General features: G+C 34.3%; 1 protein-coding gene across 3 annotated transcripts in view; it reads right to left on the reverse strand.

Annotated features, from left to right (window-relative positions):
* Positions 1–6,631: 6,631 nt before the first annotated feature.
* Positions 6,632–21,223, reverse strand: part of LOC106666678 — a 34,187-nt gene continuing 19,595 nt past the window's right edge. Inside the window, exons 2-7 of one of the 3 annotated variants that reach the window (XM_024226263.1) lie at positions 9,578–10,269; positions 9,318–9,508; positions 8,761–8,850; positions 8,545–8,602; positions 7,903–8,175; positions 6,632–7,818 (exon numbers count right to left, since the gene is read on the reverse strand). In XM_024226263.1, coding sequence (XP_024082031.1) covers positions 7,517–7,818; positions 7,903–8,175; positions 8,545–8,602; positions 8,761–8,850; positions 9,318–9,508; positions 9,578–10,190 — 1,527 coding nt within the window. In that variant the 5' untranslated portion in view covers positions 10,191–10,269 and the 3' untranslated portion in view covers positions 6,632–7,516. Of the gene's footprint in view, positions 8,176–8,544; positions 8,603–8,760; positions 8,851–9,317; positions 10,270–21,223 lie in introns of all 3 variants that reach the window. The other 2 variants (XM_014394033.2, XM_014394031.2) reach the window with 2 other exon arrangements.

Below are 21,223 nucleotides of genomic sequence, written 5' to 3' on the forward strand. Positions count from 1 at the left end.
CAGTTTGTTAGTAAATGTGTTGGTGTCTCTTCGGCCTCCTTGCTGAATCTACATGTGCCATCTTGGATTGTTCCAATTTTCTTTAGGTGTCCATTTAATCTTCAGTGTCCTGTTAGGAATCCTGTTAGGATTTGCAGTCAGTTCCTGCTTCCTTTGACACATTCTGTGATTTCTTGCCAAAATTGGTTAGAAGGTTCTTGGATTGTCTATGTCCAATGAGTGAATTACATTGTTCCTTAATTTTCTTTTTGTCCTTCTGTCTGAGATATTTGTTAATAGTGTGGATTCCTATTCCACAGAAAGGTTCTAGCTGTAAATATATGCAGTTATTACAATAAAAACAGAATACAAACAAAACTTAACTGAAAAAGATCACACCATCATGCCCTGGGCTTTTCCTTAGGTTCAGCTCTTTATTAACCGTTTAATTTGTAAGGGCGTTATGAAATCCAGTGGTTTATTGGCTGAGTGCTGAGGGCTTAAGTATGAATTCCTCTAAATAGGTGTCTTATTCTAGGTCTAGGCTTATTCCTCGTTTCTGAAAATATTGATTTGAAGTAATCATCAGACACCATGCTTTTTCTAATCTCCACTACTACATGTGATCAATAGGTGGTATCACGTGAGGCTAGCGTACGAGAAATCTCGTAGCCCTCCATAGGGATAGATCAGCTAGGGAATTTTTTCTGTGTATCGGGAGAAACTAGAAAACCGGGGTTGTCTAAATCCTCTTTATTTTCCTTTTGAAGTTTGTTTACTTTTGCTTTCAAAGATGGTGCCTTTAACTTTTGCCATTTTCTTCTAATTGAATTCTTCTGCCTAATTTTTTCGGGAATTGTCGATGGGATGGAATCAATATAGATAAACTTCCTTCTTGGTTGGATAAGCTCTGAGGTGATTTTAGCTGCATCTTTCATTACTTCTAGGAACACATTGATACATTTATCTGTCTTTATTTGTTTTTCGATTATTGTATATCTCCTGGTGAGTGTTGTACATTTTACAACATGGCCAGTCTATTTTTCCACTATAGATTTGGCTATGTTGTTGAAGTTGAAGAGGAGAAAAAAAAAGTTATTGTAGGTGTGTGGTAGAGCATAGTTCCGTGATGTTGACTGAGCAGATAGGAATTGAGATTTCGGTTAAAACAATAAAATCTATGTTACAAGAGAATATTGTTAAATTTAAATCCACTAATTTGGTCCTCTGACATTTTGATAATAGCCTATATTTTTTTTTTATTATTACAATCAATATCACAGTAGGGTGACTAAGGAGTTAGTTATATTTGCATTTAAATCAAGACTTGACCTTAATGTATTTAATGATGAGATCATTTTCTCCAGCATTCCAATGAAAATAGATTTTTTTTCAGCTCCACTATCATTTGATGTGATGGGATCTTTTATCCAATGAAATACTCACCGGATTGTTGATATTATAGCATGATGATCAGTTCCTGATTTCAAAAGTTTTACACCAACCTCTCAATCCATCCTAACTCTACTGATCAAGCCCTCTCTACAATTTCCCATCCTGAGAACCCACCACAACAATATCGCCTTGATTGATGATGGCCTTGAGACCTCCTTGCCTGTTAATCCCTTACACTCAGTGTCATCATGGGCTGGTTTCTTATGGCATGTGTTCTCCGAGTGCACTGCTGGCATTTGTGTTAGTGTTGCGACTGTGTGAAATTTAAAAAAAAATCTTATTTGCAATATGTACGAATATGTATAGGGTATAAATGAAATAATAATTATTTTAAAAAATGTAGACTTTTTTAGTATAAAACAACTATTTATCATATACAGGGTGAGTCATTTTTTGATGCACCATTGGAAAATCAATGTGGGTGCGTTTAAATCTGACTCAAGGCCTATTTCTTTTGATTTTAATATTAAAAAAAGGAAGTGAGTCAATTTTCGGTGCTTCATAGGAAAATCAACGTTGGTGCGTTTAAATCTGACTCAAGGCCTATTTCTTTTGATTTTAACATTAAAAAAAGGAAGTGAGTCAATTTTCGGTGCACCATAGGAAAATCAACGTTGGTGCATCTAATTATGACTCGGCACATTTTATTTTGTTAGTCTCGTATCAAAAAATAAACGAGCCACTTTTCATCGCACCGTTCGTTACACATTAGTGTTAGTAGGTTGGAAGGAAAATAAACAAAACCAATATTATTAAAACATTATTCAAACACAATGTAAAACTTTTAAAAAAATTCTTCACAAATTAATTTGATTAAGGTTTAAGAGTATTTTTTTCTGGTAAAGTAAAAAAATTAAATAAATGTAACAATCTCCTTTTTTCTGGTAAAGTAAGAAAAAAAATCAAATAAATGTAACAATCTCCTTTGTTAGCAAACCAAAAATGTTCAGAATCATTATAATAATTTACAATTAATTAAGGTTTTTAGTTGAGATGAAAAAAAGTTAATGGCACGAGAGGGATGCGAACCCACGACCTTTGGCTAGATACGCCGCTGCTCTACCACCTGAGCTATCGTGACCTCGATCCACTCGGACATAAACTCCCCATCTCAACCCCACCTTATGAGTTTTCCCTCCTTCAAAAATGGCAAAAAGGAGGCAAAACTCAAAAGGTGGGGTTGAGATGGGAAGTTGGTGTCCGAGTGGATCGAGGTCACGATAGCTCAAGTGGTAGAGCAGCGGCGTATCTAGCCAAAGGTCGTGGGTTCGAATCCCTCTCGTGCCATTAACTTTTTTTCATCTCAACTACAAACCTTAATTAATTGTAAAGTATTAATTGATCAAGCGGACCACGAAATTAGTGAATTTAATGAATTATAATAATTGTTCGAACAGACCTCCATTTGCTGCAATACAGTAGCCTAGTCTATCGTAAAACGATGATCGGACAAAAAAGAAATAGTCTTAAACCTTAATCAAATTAATTTGTTTGAATAATGTTTTAATAATATTGGTTTTGTTTATTTTCCTTCCAACCTACTAAAACTAATTTGTAACGAATGGTGCGTCGAAAGGTGACTCGCCTATTTTTTGGTACGAGACTAACAAAATAAAATGTGCCGAGTCATAATTAGACGCACCAACGTTGATTTTCCTATGGTGCATCGAAAATTGACTCACTTTCTCATATTAATGTATTAATCAAAGGAAATAAGCCTCGAGTCAGATTTAAACGCACCCACGTTGATTTTCCAATGGTGTGTCAAAAAATGACTCACCCTGTATATGGTTTAAAAAGGATATTGTATAAAAGGAAATAATAAATACCAAAATTGCTTATTAGTAAATATATTAGACATTATACAGCAATAATGTATAAAATCATATCATAAAACAGTACATAACAGAAATATAACATAATTAATACAATGTATATAAAGTGCTGTGCTATTGTGAATACTATTTACATACTCTCTACTAAACAATTCACATAACACAAGATAAAAAAAGAGAAATTAATAAATCAGTCTTAATGTCTTATGGCATTTTGCAACTAATTAGAAAAATTAAAATACAATTTTATAACAGAAATATGGTTTAAAAGTACCAAAAAAAAGAAAAAAAATTAAAGCTACAAAAATACATTACAAAGTTCAAGATGATAAGGCACATTCAGATATTTAATGACTAACAAAGAGAATAGTTGTAGCAAGTCACTGTAAAAAAATGATATTTTTAGGTAAGGCATTGATTTACTTGCAGTATTTGTATTTAATTAATTCTAAGTAGTTATGCAAAGTCAAATTGTTTTGAGAAGGCACATTCAGTGATATATATTTTTTAATATACACACCGTGGTAAAGATTTGGTTTCTAAACTCTTTACTTAAATATATATATATTTATAACAGTTTATCTTAATGTGTGCACCACACATATATTTTGTGCAACCAATTTATATATTTTGAACACTCAAATAAATTTGCAATTACTGTGAAATACAAACATTTGAATAATATATTTTAAATATAAATATAAACATTCAATATATCTTCACTTTTAAATTTTATAGCAATTTTTTAATTAAATTTGAAACACTTTTATTATGATTACAGTGCATTATCTACAATAATATAATAATAAATTTTAGGAAAAGCAAAATTTGTATTTTGGATAAAGCATTTGATATTTTGAGACCAAAAAATTGATCATAACTATACAAGTAAGCTCCAAAACATTACAACTAAATTATTGACCTACATTATCTTAAAAGTTTCTAACATTTAAGTCAGTCTTAAAACAGTTTTATTACTTTTACGTTTTGCAGTAAACATGTAATTACATAATATTTATAAAATAATAGTCCAAGACTAAATATTTTGTGATAGTTAATGATCCTTTTTAATTGTTTATTTAAAAAAAGAAAAGTGAATTGAAAATTATTTTTAAAAAGTTTTCTTCAAAATCTATTTGGTTAAATACATGTTTTGTTTGAGCAAATGATATAAAACATGATTCAGTCTATTTTCATCACAGAGGTTAAAACACAGTTGAGCACCAAGCATTAAATAAAAAGAAAAGAAAAAGAAAGAAAATAAAATAAAGAAATATATTTACTTATCCTAAAGAAACTACAATTCTTTGTTTTATCTTTTTTTAATTTTTTTAAAACTGTATGATTATCTGATGACACTAAATCACTATTATACCATGTTGTACTTATTTTATAGAAAGTAAAAAGTCAAAGTTTATTGTTTTGATTTATTTTGATTGATTTATAGTTAATTTTTTATATTTTACTCAATATATCAATTTTATAAAATAAATTACACAGATCAATAACTTGGACTTTCAGTTTAAAGTAAAAGAAAATATATGTTGATAAATAATAAACATAAAATCCATAAATTTTAAAAAATATATATATTTTAAGATGATGTGAGATGTTGAAAATTTCCTAAACGTGATTTACATTCATTCAAAATAGAACAACATATTCTGAAAAGTTTAAACACATTTTTATCTAGGCATGAGATCAGTCTGATTAAATCTATTTTATACTTGAAAAATTTGAATTAAATTTAAAAAAATTAGTAAATTAATTTCAGCCAATTTTATGGCATCATGTATTGTCAAAACATTTAATCCGAATACAAATGTAAAAACAGTATTTTAAATCGACCAATGATGAAATGTATCAAGGATTTGTATCGTTTTTATGTTGTAAATGTCGTTTTTGTAATAATATAAAAAAAGTACGGTAGCTAAAAAAGTACTACCTATATAATGACACCAATACAAGAAATTCATGAAACCAAACTTTTAAAAATCACACATAAAAGAATAACAAGAATCGCTTTTACTGTTGTTTTTTCCTTTTGATTTTGACATTTCTCAGTACAAAATGATAATATTGAATATTAGGTTTATATGCTTTTCTCCAAAAACTACAGATTTTTGTTTTAAAAAAATTATTGCATGATTAGAATACACACTTAATCAACCTCAATTTAATGCCGATTACAAAGGCGCTTATTCACAGCAACCTTACTGCAGCCTTAAATAATTAAGATCTGTCATTTCTTTAAATTTCACTTTAAAACATATACTTCAGTAAATGCTATTTTTTTCAGTCTGTAGTTTATTGGAAAACGAGAATTTTGAACATGTAGCAGTCTCTATGGCTATTTTTACAATGCACTGTCACTGTTCCAGTCTGACTTCAATTTGTAGTTAACAGAGCAAAATATATATTTATATATAATATTTACATTCAATACTTGGCAGCCTAAAACCTAAATAATAAAATTATCATCTAATACTACAAACTCTTAATATAAATTGTATTGATCATTGATTATACCTGCTTCCCAAAACCATCTTGAATTAAAAAAAAAAACAAACATGGACAATAAAATAAACAAATTATTAGACAACAAAAAATTATATTTCATCACATAAAAACAAGATTAATGATGTAACCAATAACCAATTTGGTTTTAAAATTTATTGAAACAATCCTTCTAGGAAAAGTTGTTCATTGCAAAATAAAGAAAAAAAAACAACATTACATCGTATATGTATCGAACATATATTATTTTCATTTGAATTAACTACCAAACAAAGCTGAGCTTGCAATACCTTGAAGGTTATTTGCATTGATAATGCATTCTTACCAATTAGCTTCATCCTTAAAATCTTCATAAAAATAATTGAATTAAAATTTTGAATAATTTTTTCTATTATACATTGGCTTAATGCATCCCAGCATTGTTATAATGTATGGTGTGTAGGCATACTTAGAACTTAGCCAAAATTCTATCTATTTTATTAGCTTTTATGTTGTTAGTCACTAAGTCAATAAAAAAATGTTTTTAAATTTTTAAAGATACTTCTTAATTGTGTAAGGAGCATCTTGTCTAATAAAAACACCTTACACCTGCTTGAATAATAACAATAAATGAGGGTATCAAACCCATGTTGATTGCAACTACCCTATAAACATTGGTTATTAAAAAAAAAAAAAAAAATGATAATCAAAGATTATTCCATTTTATGTTATAACTCAGTAATGATATAAGTTTAACACAAATATAAATTGTTCTACATTTAAACTACTAAATCTCTAAACCACTTTTTTTTTTAAATTAAAAAAGTGTATATTTAAAGAAAAATTGAAAAGAAATAATAAATCAAGAAAAAATATACCAGTGATATATGTTTTATATATATTTATACATAATAATCTTAAAAGATCATTTAATAGTGAAATGAAATTAACAATGAATTTACTGTCAGTCTTGCTTGTTCCTCATTAGAAAATGAGGTTTACTTTGACTAAAATTAACAACAAACATATAAAAATTATTCAGTCTTATAGTTTACTCTGTCGTCTGTCTTGAGGAACATGATAAATAATACTTCACCAATGGATCATATCAAAATGTCATTACCGCACGGCGAAATGAAGACTTTATTCTCTGAAATCTCATTATGAATTGAGGTAGTTATTTATTTAATGTATGGTAATGAAATCAACACACGACAGACTGTGGTGAAACAGTTTTCTTTAAAATCTCGTCCAGTTATAAGTATCATGTTCTCAGTATCTGTTCTCACTAAATGTAAATTGTAATATATTCACTTCAAGTCTTGAATTGAGGTAGAATGTATAACAAAGGTAATCATAAGTAGTATATGGTGGAGTATATATCATTGTTTCTACACTAAGGTAACTAGAAATTAATATTTCGGCTTCTAAATAATTTGTATTTTCAATAAAATATTGACATATGCACACAGTACATTATATATTGTGCAAATATATCTTTTTATTTGCAGACATGTACGTGTGCATATATCACAGTCTTCTGGTTACCTGCTTTTCTCACAGTCTTAAAAGTTTATGAATGGCTGACCCCTCTCACTATTTCCCAAAAAAGAGAAAATAATATATCTTAATATGGGGTATCGAACGCAATGGCAAACTTCTATGCAATATATGTGTAATATAAAATAAAATAACTAAAAATAGGAGGCGAAACAGTCATTGAAATGACAATGAGTTTTTCATAAATTATGTCAGTCAGTGTTATCTTGGGAATCACTTGCTGTTGTCACCATTGTGCTGGCTTGGCTCATTGGTGGCATAATAACACGTGATGTAGGAGGCGGTTCTGGTTTACGGGTAATAGATAAATCTTCCACCTGATTCGAGTCTTCCTCTATCTGCTGCAGAGACAGCGGGCTGACACTCCTTCGATGTGCATATTTGATTAAATTCGGGCTAAGAGAACGCTCATTGTTTCCAGGACTTGAGAAATTTCCACTGTTTTCCATGTTTGAGGCCACACCCATAGCTGCTATCGCTTCTCTTCCGTAATCTTCACATTTTATATTTTGTACATCAATTGATTGAACAGAATTGAATTTTTTTGTTAATCGTTCACTTTCATTTATTAACATACCCAATCCATATGAAGTGTACTGGAAAGCTGGACTTCCGTTGCTATTCGAACTTCGCCTCACCTGGCGATTTGTCGTGATGCCCAATTTTTTCACTTTGTCGTACAGTGTCCGAGAAGGGACTCCAAACTTTTTAGCAGCCTTCACAGCAGACATTCCTCTCCTTACAGCCTCTATTGCAGACATAATATCATTTCTCGTGTACTGTTTGTATCTTTTCCACTCGGCAGGTTTTGACGTCGGCACATAAGTAGCTATTGCACTTGATATTCCTCCTGTAAACATAATTCAAGATTAATTTTCATTTTAATATATATATTTTATTTAAGTATGAGCAAAAGTCAGTATTTTTAAATTGCAAATGATACATGTAATTTTATTAACTCTGTGTTTGAAGAAAACTTCTTTTAGTTCCAGCATGTTAACAGTAAACCGTGCTGGAACTAAAAGAAGTTTTCTTCAAACGCAGATTCTCTATTATGGAATTCCATAGCTTGTACTACTTTAGACAAAAGATTTTATTAACTCTTACAAAATTATACAAATCAATAGATACAAAATTACAATAAACAATTCCACATAAATAAAAATGGTTTTTAATTTTTTTAAGTCATCAAATCAGTAATTAAAATCATCATTCATACCCTTTGAGTCTCCATACATCGAATGTGGTTGAGAAGAATGTAAGCCAGAAAGAGAGTGCTAAATAAAATAAAAAACAAAAACAAAAAACAAAATGAGTACTACATTAATGTGTTCCCTAATTTTTCTACAATCAACTTAAATATTACAAAGTACAGTAGACAAAGAATGACATTGTATATTGTTATTAGGTATTTGTTAGATAAAAATTTAATTACCCGTTCACTATTTTCTTCCTCGACATTTGATATGTCAGTGTAAGGTGAAGGTGCGTCTCCCAATGAAGGGTCTTGTTTTATATTTAATAGCTGGAAAAATGAATCATATTTAATTAGATTAACTAACATTTCATCGAATAACAATTATTAATTTCGTGCGTTGTATCGAGAAATTGAATTTTTTCTTTTGCAATGATAGTAGCCACAAAGGGTTTTTAACTTAGAATGTTATATGTAACGGACAATTAGACTTAAGATATTAATTTGTAAGATTTCTTGTTGGTAACTACCATTTTCTGATCATCTTTGTCTGCCTAAAAACAAAAACAATAAATAAAAAAAAATAAATAAAAAAATAAGCACACACTAACGACTGAAAATTTCAAAATGCTAAATCGCATCTGATAGCCTAAAACAACAATGGTTGGCAGACAAGACTACAGTTTTAAATTATTGAAAATTGTTAGAGCTATAATTTTTTTCATGAAATTGTTCCTTTTAGCATTTTATAGTATAATTTCAAATAAAAATAATTAAAAATTGATAGTAATATTTACTGTTTCCTGGTCTGGCCCTGATCCGTTGGTGAAAGGAGAGTGATTACCAGGTTCGTAGCTGTCTGGCCTGCAAATCAGAGGAACTGGTTGAGAGGAATCAGCCTGGCCTTGCCCCAGAACAGTCCTGAGGATTGGGGTGTCGTGACTGAGCAGAGGGCTAGGCAGTTTTTTCCTTCGTACAGGTTGGCGATCTATGTTTGGAGATTCATAACACCAATTAAGCATTGCCATTGAAGGAGAATTCTGACTGCCTGAATTACCCTGCATGTTAGGCACACATATTCCTTCCATTGGCCACATAGGAACAGACATTCTGCCACCACTCCTTTCGCCCATCAACTTGTTACTTCCATACAAATAGGGTAGTTTAGGAAATCCTGCGTGATGTACTCCAGTCGAGTGTGGCGGAGATTCTTCACTGTTAACACTACTACTAGGAGGAGCGTGCGAAGTGGTCGATGTCGATATCGCATTCCCTTCATCTTCAGGCCTTTTCATCTGAGGCCTGCTTCCATTCTCTTCCACCAAGCCTTTGACCTTCAACGCCTCAGCTACTTTCAATAATGCCCCCAACTGGTCTTGAGCCACGTTGACTTCACCTTTGTACATGTACTCTAGAATTGCTTTCATTTCACCGTACCTCACATCTTTCAACACAACGACCGGATGCCGACAAGGTAACTCAGTGAACAAGCTCTGAAAATATGACGAACAAGCGGCGAGAACCATTTTGTGACACTTGACAGACATGCCTCCCTCGCATGCTAATGTCACATCAGTAAAAGCCTCGTTTTGCAGGAGTTGATCGAACACGGTTAAAAGATTCGACCTGTGATTGTTCCACCTTAAACAATACTGCTGTTGTGCCGACATCTTTTATCCCGGTCGTTTACTGGCTGGTATTTAATTTTCTTCCTTACTTCTTATGCTTTTCTTCACTCCTGTGTGTTATCTACAACAAAAATAAAAACACACAGTTAAATACACAAATGTCTGTTTATTAAAAATTTAGGTTTATTATTTGCTCTATGTATTAGTTAAAATGATGGTAGTATTTGGCATGTGTATGCTAAATTTAAAAAAAGGAGACTGAGAGAGTGATTGATTGATTCATTTGATTCATTAATGCTTTATTTAAAGTCGCAGTGGTTTGGTCAACTCTGACTACTCTTACAGCCAATGAAAGAGAAAGAGAGATAAAATAATGCTTTAATTATAGACACAGTGTTTTGGTCAATTCTTTTACATCCAATGACTGTCCAACTAGAATGAATGAATACTTGAATATCATTATAGAGAAAGAGTGAGTGAGTGAGTGAGTGAGTGAGTGAAAGAGAGAGAAAGAAAGAGAGAGAGAGAGAGAGAGAGAGAGAGAGAGAGAGAGTGAGAGTGTGAGGGTGAGAGAGAGGGTGTAATACAAACTTTACATGCAGTTAAAAAATATGTAATAGAAACATATTTACGTATTTATTTAGTATTTATGTGCGTTTAAAGAGAGTTTCATCGAAATCCAGCTCAATTTCAACGATTATACAATAAAACATCGATCAGCGTTTGAATTTTGGCTGGGTCATTGCCGATGAATCAATTTGGAAATTTTCTTGCCAAACTTTGTACCATCTTCAGTGAACGGTTTCGGTTCAATGCAGAAATGAAATAACTGTATATGTCTGTGGCTAAATGTATCAGCTAGATAGAATTAAATTTTGTGTATAATTTTTAAAAATATGAGGGAAATGTGATGTTTTGGTATGTTTTCAAGTTGATTTTTGTGTAAAAAATATTTATTGATTAGTAAAGCTGTTCAAAGCTTTGTGTAAAGTTAAATTTGCCATAATTAATTTTCTTTTTCTTTTAAATAATAAACTTCGAAATATGTCAGCTCTTTATTTTGCTCTTCATATGCACGTGTGTAAAAAGTGAAGAAAGTTTAAAACAAAGCAAGGAGAGCTTTGTTTTCTGTTAAATTGAATAAATGATGGTAATCCAGGGTGGAAGAAGTAGCGGGCAGGGTCGTCAAACTGATGCCTTGTCTAATTTGTAATGGTGTATGCTTTAATAAAGGAGTCGCATGAGGGAATTGACAAAATGACGTCAACCGCCCCTATCCACTCATATCCTTAGTATACCACTACAATACGCCTATAATTCGCCCAAAGGTCCTAGAATCAAAAGAGCCCCAATCGTGTTTCACTCGGTCATAACAAAACCCTGTGTTGTCCTATCTCGTTGAATCCAGTTTAAAAATGATTCGCCGTTTCTCCATTATGTATCATCACTATAGTAGGGTTGTTGCAGACATTTTTTTATGTCGATTTTATAAAGGGTGGACGGACTATTATCAGATTGGTCATTACTGAACAGTGGAACACGGGCCTAGTCTCGCCTTTGGCCAGACGCGTTCCGGCATCACGCAGAGGGGAAGGGAAATAATTGGAGGGTGAGTTTTTGTCGATCCTAACATCCCGAGGCGTTAGCAAGCCTGAATTCGGAAAAACTTTTCTTCGGAAATAAAAACAAAGACCTTAATTTGATGTATTTTTATATTAAAAAAGTTAAAATACAAAATAAAACTAGTTTCGTAAATATAAATATACAACAAATAGATGTTTGCTAGCAAAAGTAGATCCTGTAAAAACATGAATATTCTAAATATTAAAATAAATAAATAATATAAGTCAAATTTAAATTAGATTTTATTTGCTATTCAGATTCTCCTTCTTGCATTAATTTTTGCACTGGGCAATCTTGCAAAATTGGCTGTTCAATTTTCAAGTAAGGCATCTCAAAACGCGAACCAAGTTTTCTAAACTGCTCAAAAATGAATAGGGATATTGCCAATTGTGTAGTTTTTATTTTCAATTTTATTATAAATTGCATTAAAATTTATTAGAAATTATTGTTTTTTTCTTAAGAAAGAAAATTAAATTAAGGGATTTTGAAAAATAACAAAATAAAAGGTTTTAATTCCATAATTTTGTTTAATGATCATAATAATTTTTTTAAACAATTAATACCGTGTATAATATCCTCTATTAGCTAAAACTTCTATGCATACTGTTAATAAAGTTGTTACTAATTTCATAAGGAATTTCACTACATAGATATTACAACGCTACACTCAGTTGCAGGCCAACTGGCTGCGGATGGTGATCGAAAAGCCTTCTCTGCAACGCATCCCACATGTGATCACTGGGATTGAGGTCTGCAGACAATGGGGGAAGGGGCAGATCGGAAATTCCCAGGTTTTCTAAACATGGATAAACAACTTGCCACTATGAGGTGTTCCATTGTCATCGAGAAATCGAAGATTCCTTCCAGTGAAATTCATAGTTTGAGGGATGTATTCCTCGATAATTTCTTGGACATAACGGACTGTGGTGAGGTTGCCTTCAACAAAATGGACTCCAATTCGTCCTCGAGTGTAAATCCCAACCCAGACATTACACCGCCTCCTCCGAACTGCACTGAAGGGAGCACAAACTGGGGCATTGTACATCCCCGTTCTCGGTAGACTCTACGGCGCCTGCTATGACTATACAGACAGAAACGCGACTCATCGGTAAACATAAAAACATTCCAATTGGTTGTTCTCTTCTAAGCGCTCGCTGCACCATATTTTCCTGTGTTGCTGGTGGCGGGCTGTTGCTGCAGGTCGTCTCAAAGGGTCAAACGATGTAAAGCCAACTTTCCTACAAACGATTACGAATGATGTGATGATAAAGGCCTTGCCAAAACATCTTGTACTTCATTTAGGATCTGGCGGGCACTATGGAAAGGGTTCTGTCTTCCCTTAGCGTCGTAATGCGCTGAGATCTACTACCAGGCCAATTATTTGCACTTCCGTCTCTCGGAATCGGGCGAAAGCCAGACCAAGGACTGAGAAACGCCAACTACCCCTGCGATATCCACTTGCCTGTGACCTCGATGACTCATTCTCACAATGATATTGCGAACTTCTGATTCAAGGTGATCGCTTTCCATGGTTAAAGGGAATACAACTGGATTAAAATGGAGAAAAGACGAGAAAAGGTGTTTGTTTACAAAATGAATTCATGTTTAATATTCTTAAGTAAATCTGTTATTAAAAATGAGGATTAACATTTGTTTGTTTTTGGTTTATATTTTTTATGATTATTCGGAAATCGTGAGATGCGGTCTGGTGTGACGTAGGTTTCAGAAAAACATTTTCTTTATCGTGCCAACGTTTCGATCTTTATTGAGATCATCCTCAGGGCTCAAAGTGTTTGTTTTCTGCGTAATTGTGCCATTCTTGTGTGTTCTTAACTCTCAACACGACACACAAGAATGACACAATTGACAGCAGAAAACAAACACTTTGAGCCCTGAAGATGATCTCAATAAAGATCGAAACGTTGGCGCCATAAAGAAAATGTTTTTCTAAAACCTACGACACACCCGACCGCATCTCACGATTTCTGAATAATCATATGTATTAAGTATACTTTAAAGTCCTTAAGCTGGGTTTCCACTGCGCGAAACTTGTATTAAATACTTATTTTCATCGCAATAAAAAAAAATAGGAAAATTTGAATTTGTAAATGCCTTTTTTTAAAATATAATTTGAAGTACATTACAACACTCACAACACGATGGCACGATAAAAAAAAATGTTTTTCTGAAACGTACGTCATACCAGACCGCATCTCACGATTTCTGAATAATCATCCATTAACGGTCACTAATCACCACACATATATTTTCTATTTTGTTTTATCTAACTGACAAGAATATTTCGGTTAATTTAATTAAAATTAATAGAATAAGAATAAATAACAAATATCCCTATTCATTTTTGAGCCGTTTATATAAAAATTAAACCCAGAAAATTATCACTTATAATTCAATAGAATGAATGTGTTTTCTAATCTGCTAGATGAAAAGGAAAAATGTAACTGTGAACTTTTGTTTGGCAATTATTTTGCTTTGTTTTGTGTTAATATTGTTTAAAAGGTCTTCGGTAGTCGACTGGTATTTGCCACGCTAGCCGGTTCTGGGTTCGAATCTCCGCTTGAGCCCAAGGTTTTTTTGTAATTGAGAGTAGTATGAAATAAATCGATGTACGGCCAATGCCAAAAAGTTAGGCCAATAATAATAATAAATTATTTGAGCTATCGTCCGCGACACCCAACGTTAATCCCTCCTGCATGACAGGAATTATTTTACTTTTGGGACCGATAGTGGCCGGGTGGTTAGGGCGTCCGACTTGTATTTGCCATGCTAGCGGTTCTGGGTTCGAATCCCGGCAGAGGCCACGTTTTACTGCACACAACGTTAACAAACGTCGGAAGGATCGGGGTTCGATTCTGAAATGATCAAGGTGAATAGGATATAACTTGACAGAAGTTTTACTGCAGCATCTTTTTGCTGTTTTATACCTCTGTCAATCATTCGTGTTATAATAAAAGGATCACTGCAGGTTTTAAACGCGAAACACAAGTGTAATCTTTTTGTTAAACAGGTCCCGTTTACATATTCCCCCGAGGGGATGTCGAAAATGCGCATCCTGAGTTGTGTTATTGTTAATTCAACCGTGTGTAAATTGGCTCGTTGGGGTGGAATTTCCGGTTTCCTGTTTAAGCCTTTATCTATTTAGATGTCCCTTAAGGGCGGAATATTTCTGTACCCTACCGACTCCGACTTGGTATGAATCCAAGATTTTCTATTATGGTTGAGGCGTAAAGATGCCGCCGAATCGAAAATATCCCCGAGCTCCCTGGAGTACGTTGTATATTGTATTTGAGAGTTTAGAAACGAATAGGTAAATTTTTGTCCGTTTTCCTCCAATTTTCAAGGTTCGAAGATGAAATTAATTACCCGACCTACTTCAAATTGAAACTGCAAAGTCAAAGGAAACGTTTAAAAAAAAGTTTTGGGTCTTTTACAGTAATGTCGATAAATTTTTGAGGTTTATTACCGGAAGTAAAGAGTTTTGTGTGCTTACAAATCAAGTTTCAGAGAGCAGAAAGTCACAATTAAATTTTAATCAGTCCAAATAAGGCTTCTTGTCAATTTTAGTGTACAACTAGCTTCTATTATTTTTGGTATAACTAAACAAAAAGAGAGCAACATTTCTTCTATATCTTGAAAAATATTAAAGAGGTAAAAATGTCTTGTTTTTTCCTTTTTCGGAGGGTCTTAACATAGCTGAAAAACAGCGAGGATAGTCGACCGGGAGGATTCGCTACTTCTCTAGTGGATTTTACCATTTTTCAATGCAATTCTTTAAAAACATTAAAGAGGTAAAAAATCTTGTTTTAAACGTTGGTCTGTGTGTTTGGTTTATCCCTTTTCGGAGGGACTTAGGCTGGGTAGACAGCGCTTCACATTCAACGACGACCACTGAAGATGGCAAAATTCTACGGCTGTACAGGCAAAACCGGCGAGTACAATTTCCGTTTCTTTTGCACCGTAAACCGGCCAGTTTGAACAATTTCCTCTCGAACCTATCAAGTCAAAACGCCAGGATTTTACCGCTTATCTAAACGTCGACGTATTATTATTTTCCCCAATTGTCAAAAGATCCACAATAACTGACCTTTGCCTGTCTAAGCCAAATATTTTATTCCCCTCTCTTCTTCTATCAATAAATTGCCGGTATCGTCAGTTTTTAGTTTGGTAGGCCAAAGGCGAACGTTGGAACTGCGCGGGCAGAAAGGCGATACGTTTTTTGTTGACATAAAACGATAATATTTAGAAAAGTAAAGAAATTGTTTGATTTCTTTGAGATGGTGATGTTTACATTTCGGTTTAACAACAAATGCGTAAACAAGCATCCCGCATTGTCTGCCAACAGTTTTCCCAAAAAATTGACATTGGTACTAATTATTGATAAACTATTATTGTGTAATGTCAAAGGTCATAAAAGAAAAAGAAACTGTACAAATTTGAGTACAATTTTAATAAGAAACTCATAAAAATCTGAGTCATAGTTTGCAGACCAAATTGGCAGAAAAATCTTAAGAGGAGTGTAAGGAGTTTTTTTTAAGGCAAACTTATTAACATAATTCAATTCCGGTTGCAGTTCGCCTGTAGTGGAATGAATTGTTTATAAAGACAGCTCGGATAATAATTAGGTTATTGAAAAACGGCAACCTTTTAAAACCAGCTTACATAACAAGCCCAACGGAAAGTGCCGCTCGACAAATTAAACTCTAAACTCCCGTCGAGAAGTAGATTCTTTACCAAATTATAAGAAATGAGAAAAGAAGCGCAGATCCGGCCACGAGATATCTATAAATATTTCACCAACGGATCGGTAGCCTCGTCGGGATCTCCTCGAACGACACAACGTCAAATAGTCAAATGATGGGTTTTCTGTGACGGCCAATCGTGAAAAAGGCTCAAAAAATGACTTGTTGTCCAGTTATGAGATTTACGAGAAATTTGCCTGATTGAATTTGTTTTATCGTTTATAATCCAGCTCTGCCTAACTTCGCCGGTTTGGTCTGTTTGTTATTTACTCTTTCGACTGTTTTTGACATAAAAGATCTGGTTCTTTTCCTAAGTACGTTCCAGTCTGTTAATTTAAATTGATTATATTAATTGAACACTACTCGTTGAAGGAATTGACCAGAACAGCTTAAGGACGACCAAGGCATCTAATTTTATAGTTTTTAAAACCTGTTTTAATATAAAACAAAGTTTTATTTATTCAAGAATAAAATTAATATTTATGCGTGTTCTAGCCTTTAGCCTTTTGATCCGAAAAGAAAATCTCACCGATCGCCATTGTGAAATTGCCCACTGAATGGTGGATTCGACCGTCCGGCGATCCTCAGTGGTCGTCCTTTCGAAGGTAGGAGGTACCTGGGTCAAAAAGGGCACTATTTGCTTATTTACAAGTGGTCTATTGTGTCAAAGAGGGAAAAGCATTTTCCAACTCTGCCCAAACTAGAAAATTTGCCTTGTCAGTATTGTAAAATTCTAAAACTGCAGAAACAAATGTGCAGAATATATAAAACTGGCGAAATTTTTCAATCAATTGCCAATAAAGGTGTTAAGTATTAAGAAACTAAACTGGCCATTACAAATTTTTTAGTATGGATTGGGAAAAGACAAGTCTTATTGCCAATAATTGTCTTTAATTACTAAATAGCTCATTGAACTTTACTACCTTCCAAAAATTAGGGATAGGGATGTGACCACAAACACCTTCTGCACCTCGACCTGAGTGTTCTGTTGTGCTCCTCTAATTTTATAAAAAACTTTCTAGGTTGTTAATCAACCTCCATAGCCATCTACACCTGCATAGCCCATCTCATAAACATAAAACGTCTCCTTTTCTTCTTCACTGTATTTGCAGTTTTCCAAAGAATAGGCTTTAAAATTGAACGACTCTTGCGTCCACATTCAAAATAACTTTTCCATTTTTGCTGAAAGTCGAATAATTACATCCTTGTGACTTGCTTGCTAACGGACAGCACTGTCGCATGGACGTTTCAGTCTACGGGCTTCGTGATTGTGTTATGAAAAAGCTCTCTGTATACTTTATAACGTTCAATGGTACTCGGAAGGGCCATTTTTTGGGCAGAATCGATTTCAACAACCCTGTTGCCATGCCTTCCCCTTTTCGATTTCTAAGCATTGGGCAATTTTTTCCGTCGACTTTCTTACAACTTTCACGACCGTGGCCGGCAGGCCTTGTCAGCCTTAAAATAGGGCGTAACCCCTACAGTTTCTGCCTGGGTCCGAAGTTAGTTTTATTTATTTTGCATTTTTTGTTTTGTAAATGCTATATATGCTCAGAGATAGATTAATGAGTTTAAAAATCTATGAAAATAGAGATCCGCCGAAGAAACCACTTTTCGAATCGGGGCATGAATTCAGGCTCAGAAAATCCAGAGGCGAAGGTAGGAATCGAACCCACGATCGCGGGGTCCACTAGCCGAGAGTTTGATGACTTAACCACTCCGCTACCAAGGTCCTCCTTGATTATATGTAACAATATTTGTAGTCAAGCATATATAGCAATATATAAATATTTAAACTGTCTTTGAATTGCTTTCAAGAGAATTTTTTTACTGTACTGATCATGAAGCGGGCAGGAGTCAAAGGCCTAAAATTTTAGCCTAGCGAAACCTCCAAGCCCTACAGATTTCCAAAGAGATACATGTAGTCGAACCTAGAACACAAGAAATACCCAAAACAATCTAACGTAAACATACATATTCTCAGACAGCCAAACAGTGCTGAAGGCTGAATATCCACCTAGAATCCCAAATCAGGTAACTCTGATGTATGTGACTAACACGGGTGCATTATTTTGGTACATAGTTGGATTTAAAATGGGTGGACTCTTAGGACAAAATGAAATAATGCTTAAATAAGGACAAAGAAACCCTATAATCTTAAAAAGGATAAACAATATATGACAAGGCTACAACAATGATCAATTATGGAGCATAAAATGGGGTAAGAGTAAAAAGCCCAAAATTTTGGCCTGGCGGCACCTCCAGGCCCCACACTATCAATTTTACAAGCTGAGATCCAGCAGTCGGACACAAGAAATACCCAAACGAGCACAGAAATACATATTCTCTCAGAGAGCCTAGAGCAGACAACCTTAGAATACTCCACATTCAGCTGATCTGGTAAAGCCTAACATATCTTCAGCACCATAGTAACACAAAAGCTCCGATGTCTATGAATAATAGAGAAGGCTTATTATGCTATACGGATCAAAATTTCCATGCAGTTGAACTCTGGACACCAAAAATACTCCAAAACAAACTAAAAAGTGCACAGAGCAATATGTACTCAGACAGCCAAGAGGCATTGAAGGCCTTAAAACACGACACCTCAGCTAGCATCCAGGCCCCATATTATCAATTTTCCAAGACGATTCAACTCAAAGTTGTCAGTTAGGTAATTCTGACGTGGGTGCCAAGATAGGAGGAAATTGAAAACTAGCAAAAGCAGGACCAATCCTCATACCTTTTGGACCAGAATTGCAAATTGGCGCGCGTAAACCGCGGAACTGTAGTGGGCTTTCTTGGGTATGCACATGTAAAATGGTTAATTCTAAATAGATCTTTTCCGTCCTAGTTGAGGAAAGGGAGACTATAGTCATAACGACCCTAGGGAAAAAATGTCAATTCTTACCTAACGTCACAACTTCTTAGATAAGAGTCACACGGTCTATTTTCTATTGATTGTTTTGATCAAAAGATGTTTCAGAAGAGTCTAATTGAAATAGGCGAATTATATTTTCCAAATTCTGGCTGCTTTTAAATTTTTTCTAGCGATGAATAAAAAAAAGCCTTATGTTCCAAGTAATCTAGATACACGATTACAGACTCGTACGTATTAACGTAATTGCCTCAATTTAAGCAATTTTACATACAGAGTGGATAAACAGCCGACCTTTGAAGTCGGTCTGGAATAAAGCCACCCCCGGTTTTGAAGGTTATTTCCAAGTTTTAGGAATTGCTTTAATTTTTCTACCGGACAAGTCCCCGCTCCAAGGAACATGGAGTACTCTGGGGTGAGAGTGTGACGTCTGAAGAGTAAAAATCAGCGAGAATGGAGTGGGTTCAACCCGTCCCGATGTATATCGAATACTCTGGTGGAGTGAATGTGACCAGAATTCTAGGTTTGTATCGGTTGTTGTGTTTATGTTAATTTATTGCAATGAATGCAATTTATTAGCGTGAAATGAAGGGGTTGTTGGGGAGAAGTGAGTGTAACCAGACTTCTATGTTTATGGTGATGTATACAGGGTGTATTCCAAGTCGATGACAATACTCAAGAAGGTAAAACTAGACTAAAAATATAGTCCAGACATATGCCGTTAAAGTTTTTTTTCGAGAAAACCACGTTTTTTTAATAAAAGCCCAACGGCGACGACTGGTCAGCACCTTTAAATCTCTTCGTTGTTGGCTCTCGTCTATTCACATGATTCCTTGCAATCAGGTGGTATCTGTCTTCAATGCGTACAGCTACCCTGTCCAATCTGGGTCAATTATCAATTATCCAGAAGATGGATAGGGAAATGGACCTGTGCGTTGGCCAGCCCGAAGCACAAATTTGACCCCGCTGTTTTTTCATGCACGGGGTAGGCTTTAGTCGGAAGTGTACAGAGTACCACTCCTTCAACTATTGAGGACATAAGCTACCTGACTGCAAGAATTCGGTAATCATGTGAAGAGACGAGAGCCAACAACGAAGAGATTCAAGGGGCTATATCAGCGGTACTGACCCTATGTCGATGTGTTTTCTAAGGAGGAGGCCAGTTTCAGCAACCTTTATCATTAAAAAAAAAATCTAGTGTTCAACATTATTGGAAGGTTTGCTTTTGCACTGTCATTGCGATCTGAATAACATACTTGTCAACTAATTAAGGTTTTTAGTTGAGATTAAAAAAGTCAATGGCACGAGCGGGATTCGAACCCACGATCTTCGGCTAGATACGCCGCTGCTCTCCCACTCGAGCTATCGTGACCTCGATCCACTCGGACACCAACTTCCCATCTCAACCCCACTTTTTTTATTTTTCCCTCCTTTCTGCCATTTTTCAAATGTCGTGTAATCGGATTGGATTCTCGCAATTGGTCAAGCGGACCGCGAAAATAGTGAATTTAATGAATACTTGTCAACATTGAAAGTACAAGTACAAGTGGTTGAACGTTGAAAAAAAGTGTAAAATTAGAGAAAATGGGGCCTTTTATTATTATTATTATTATTATTATTAAACGCGTTTTCTTGAAAAAAGTCTTTAAAATGTCATGTCTCTGGCATGGGTTGAGATAGAAATGTGTGGTTGGCATTTAACTATATTTTTAGTCTCGTTTCACCGCCTTGAGCATTGCCATCTACTTGCAATACCCTGTATATATGTATTGTAGGTTTTATTCTGTAGTTGACTACCTGAGGTATAAATGAGA

Source organism: Cimex lectularius, unplaced genomic scaffold, assembly GCF_000648675.2.
Source record: "Cimex lectularius strain Harlan isolate CLEC.00 unplaced genomic scaffold, Clec_2.1 scaffold117, whole genome shotgun sequence".
In the NCBI taxonomy this organism is placed as follows: domain Eukaryota; kingdom Metazoa; phylum Arthropoda; class Insecta; order Hemiptera; family Cimicidae; genus Cimex; species Cimex lectularius.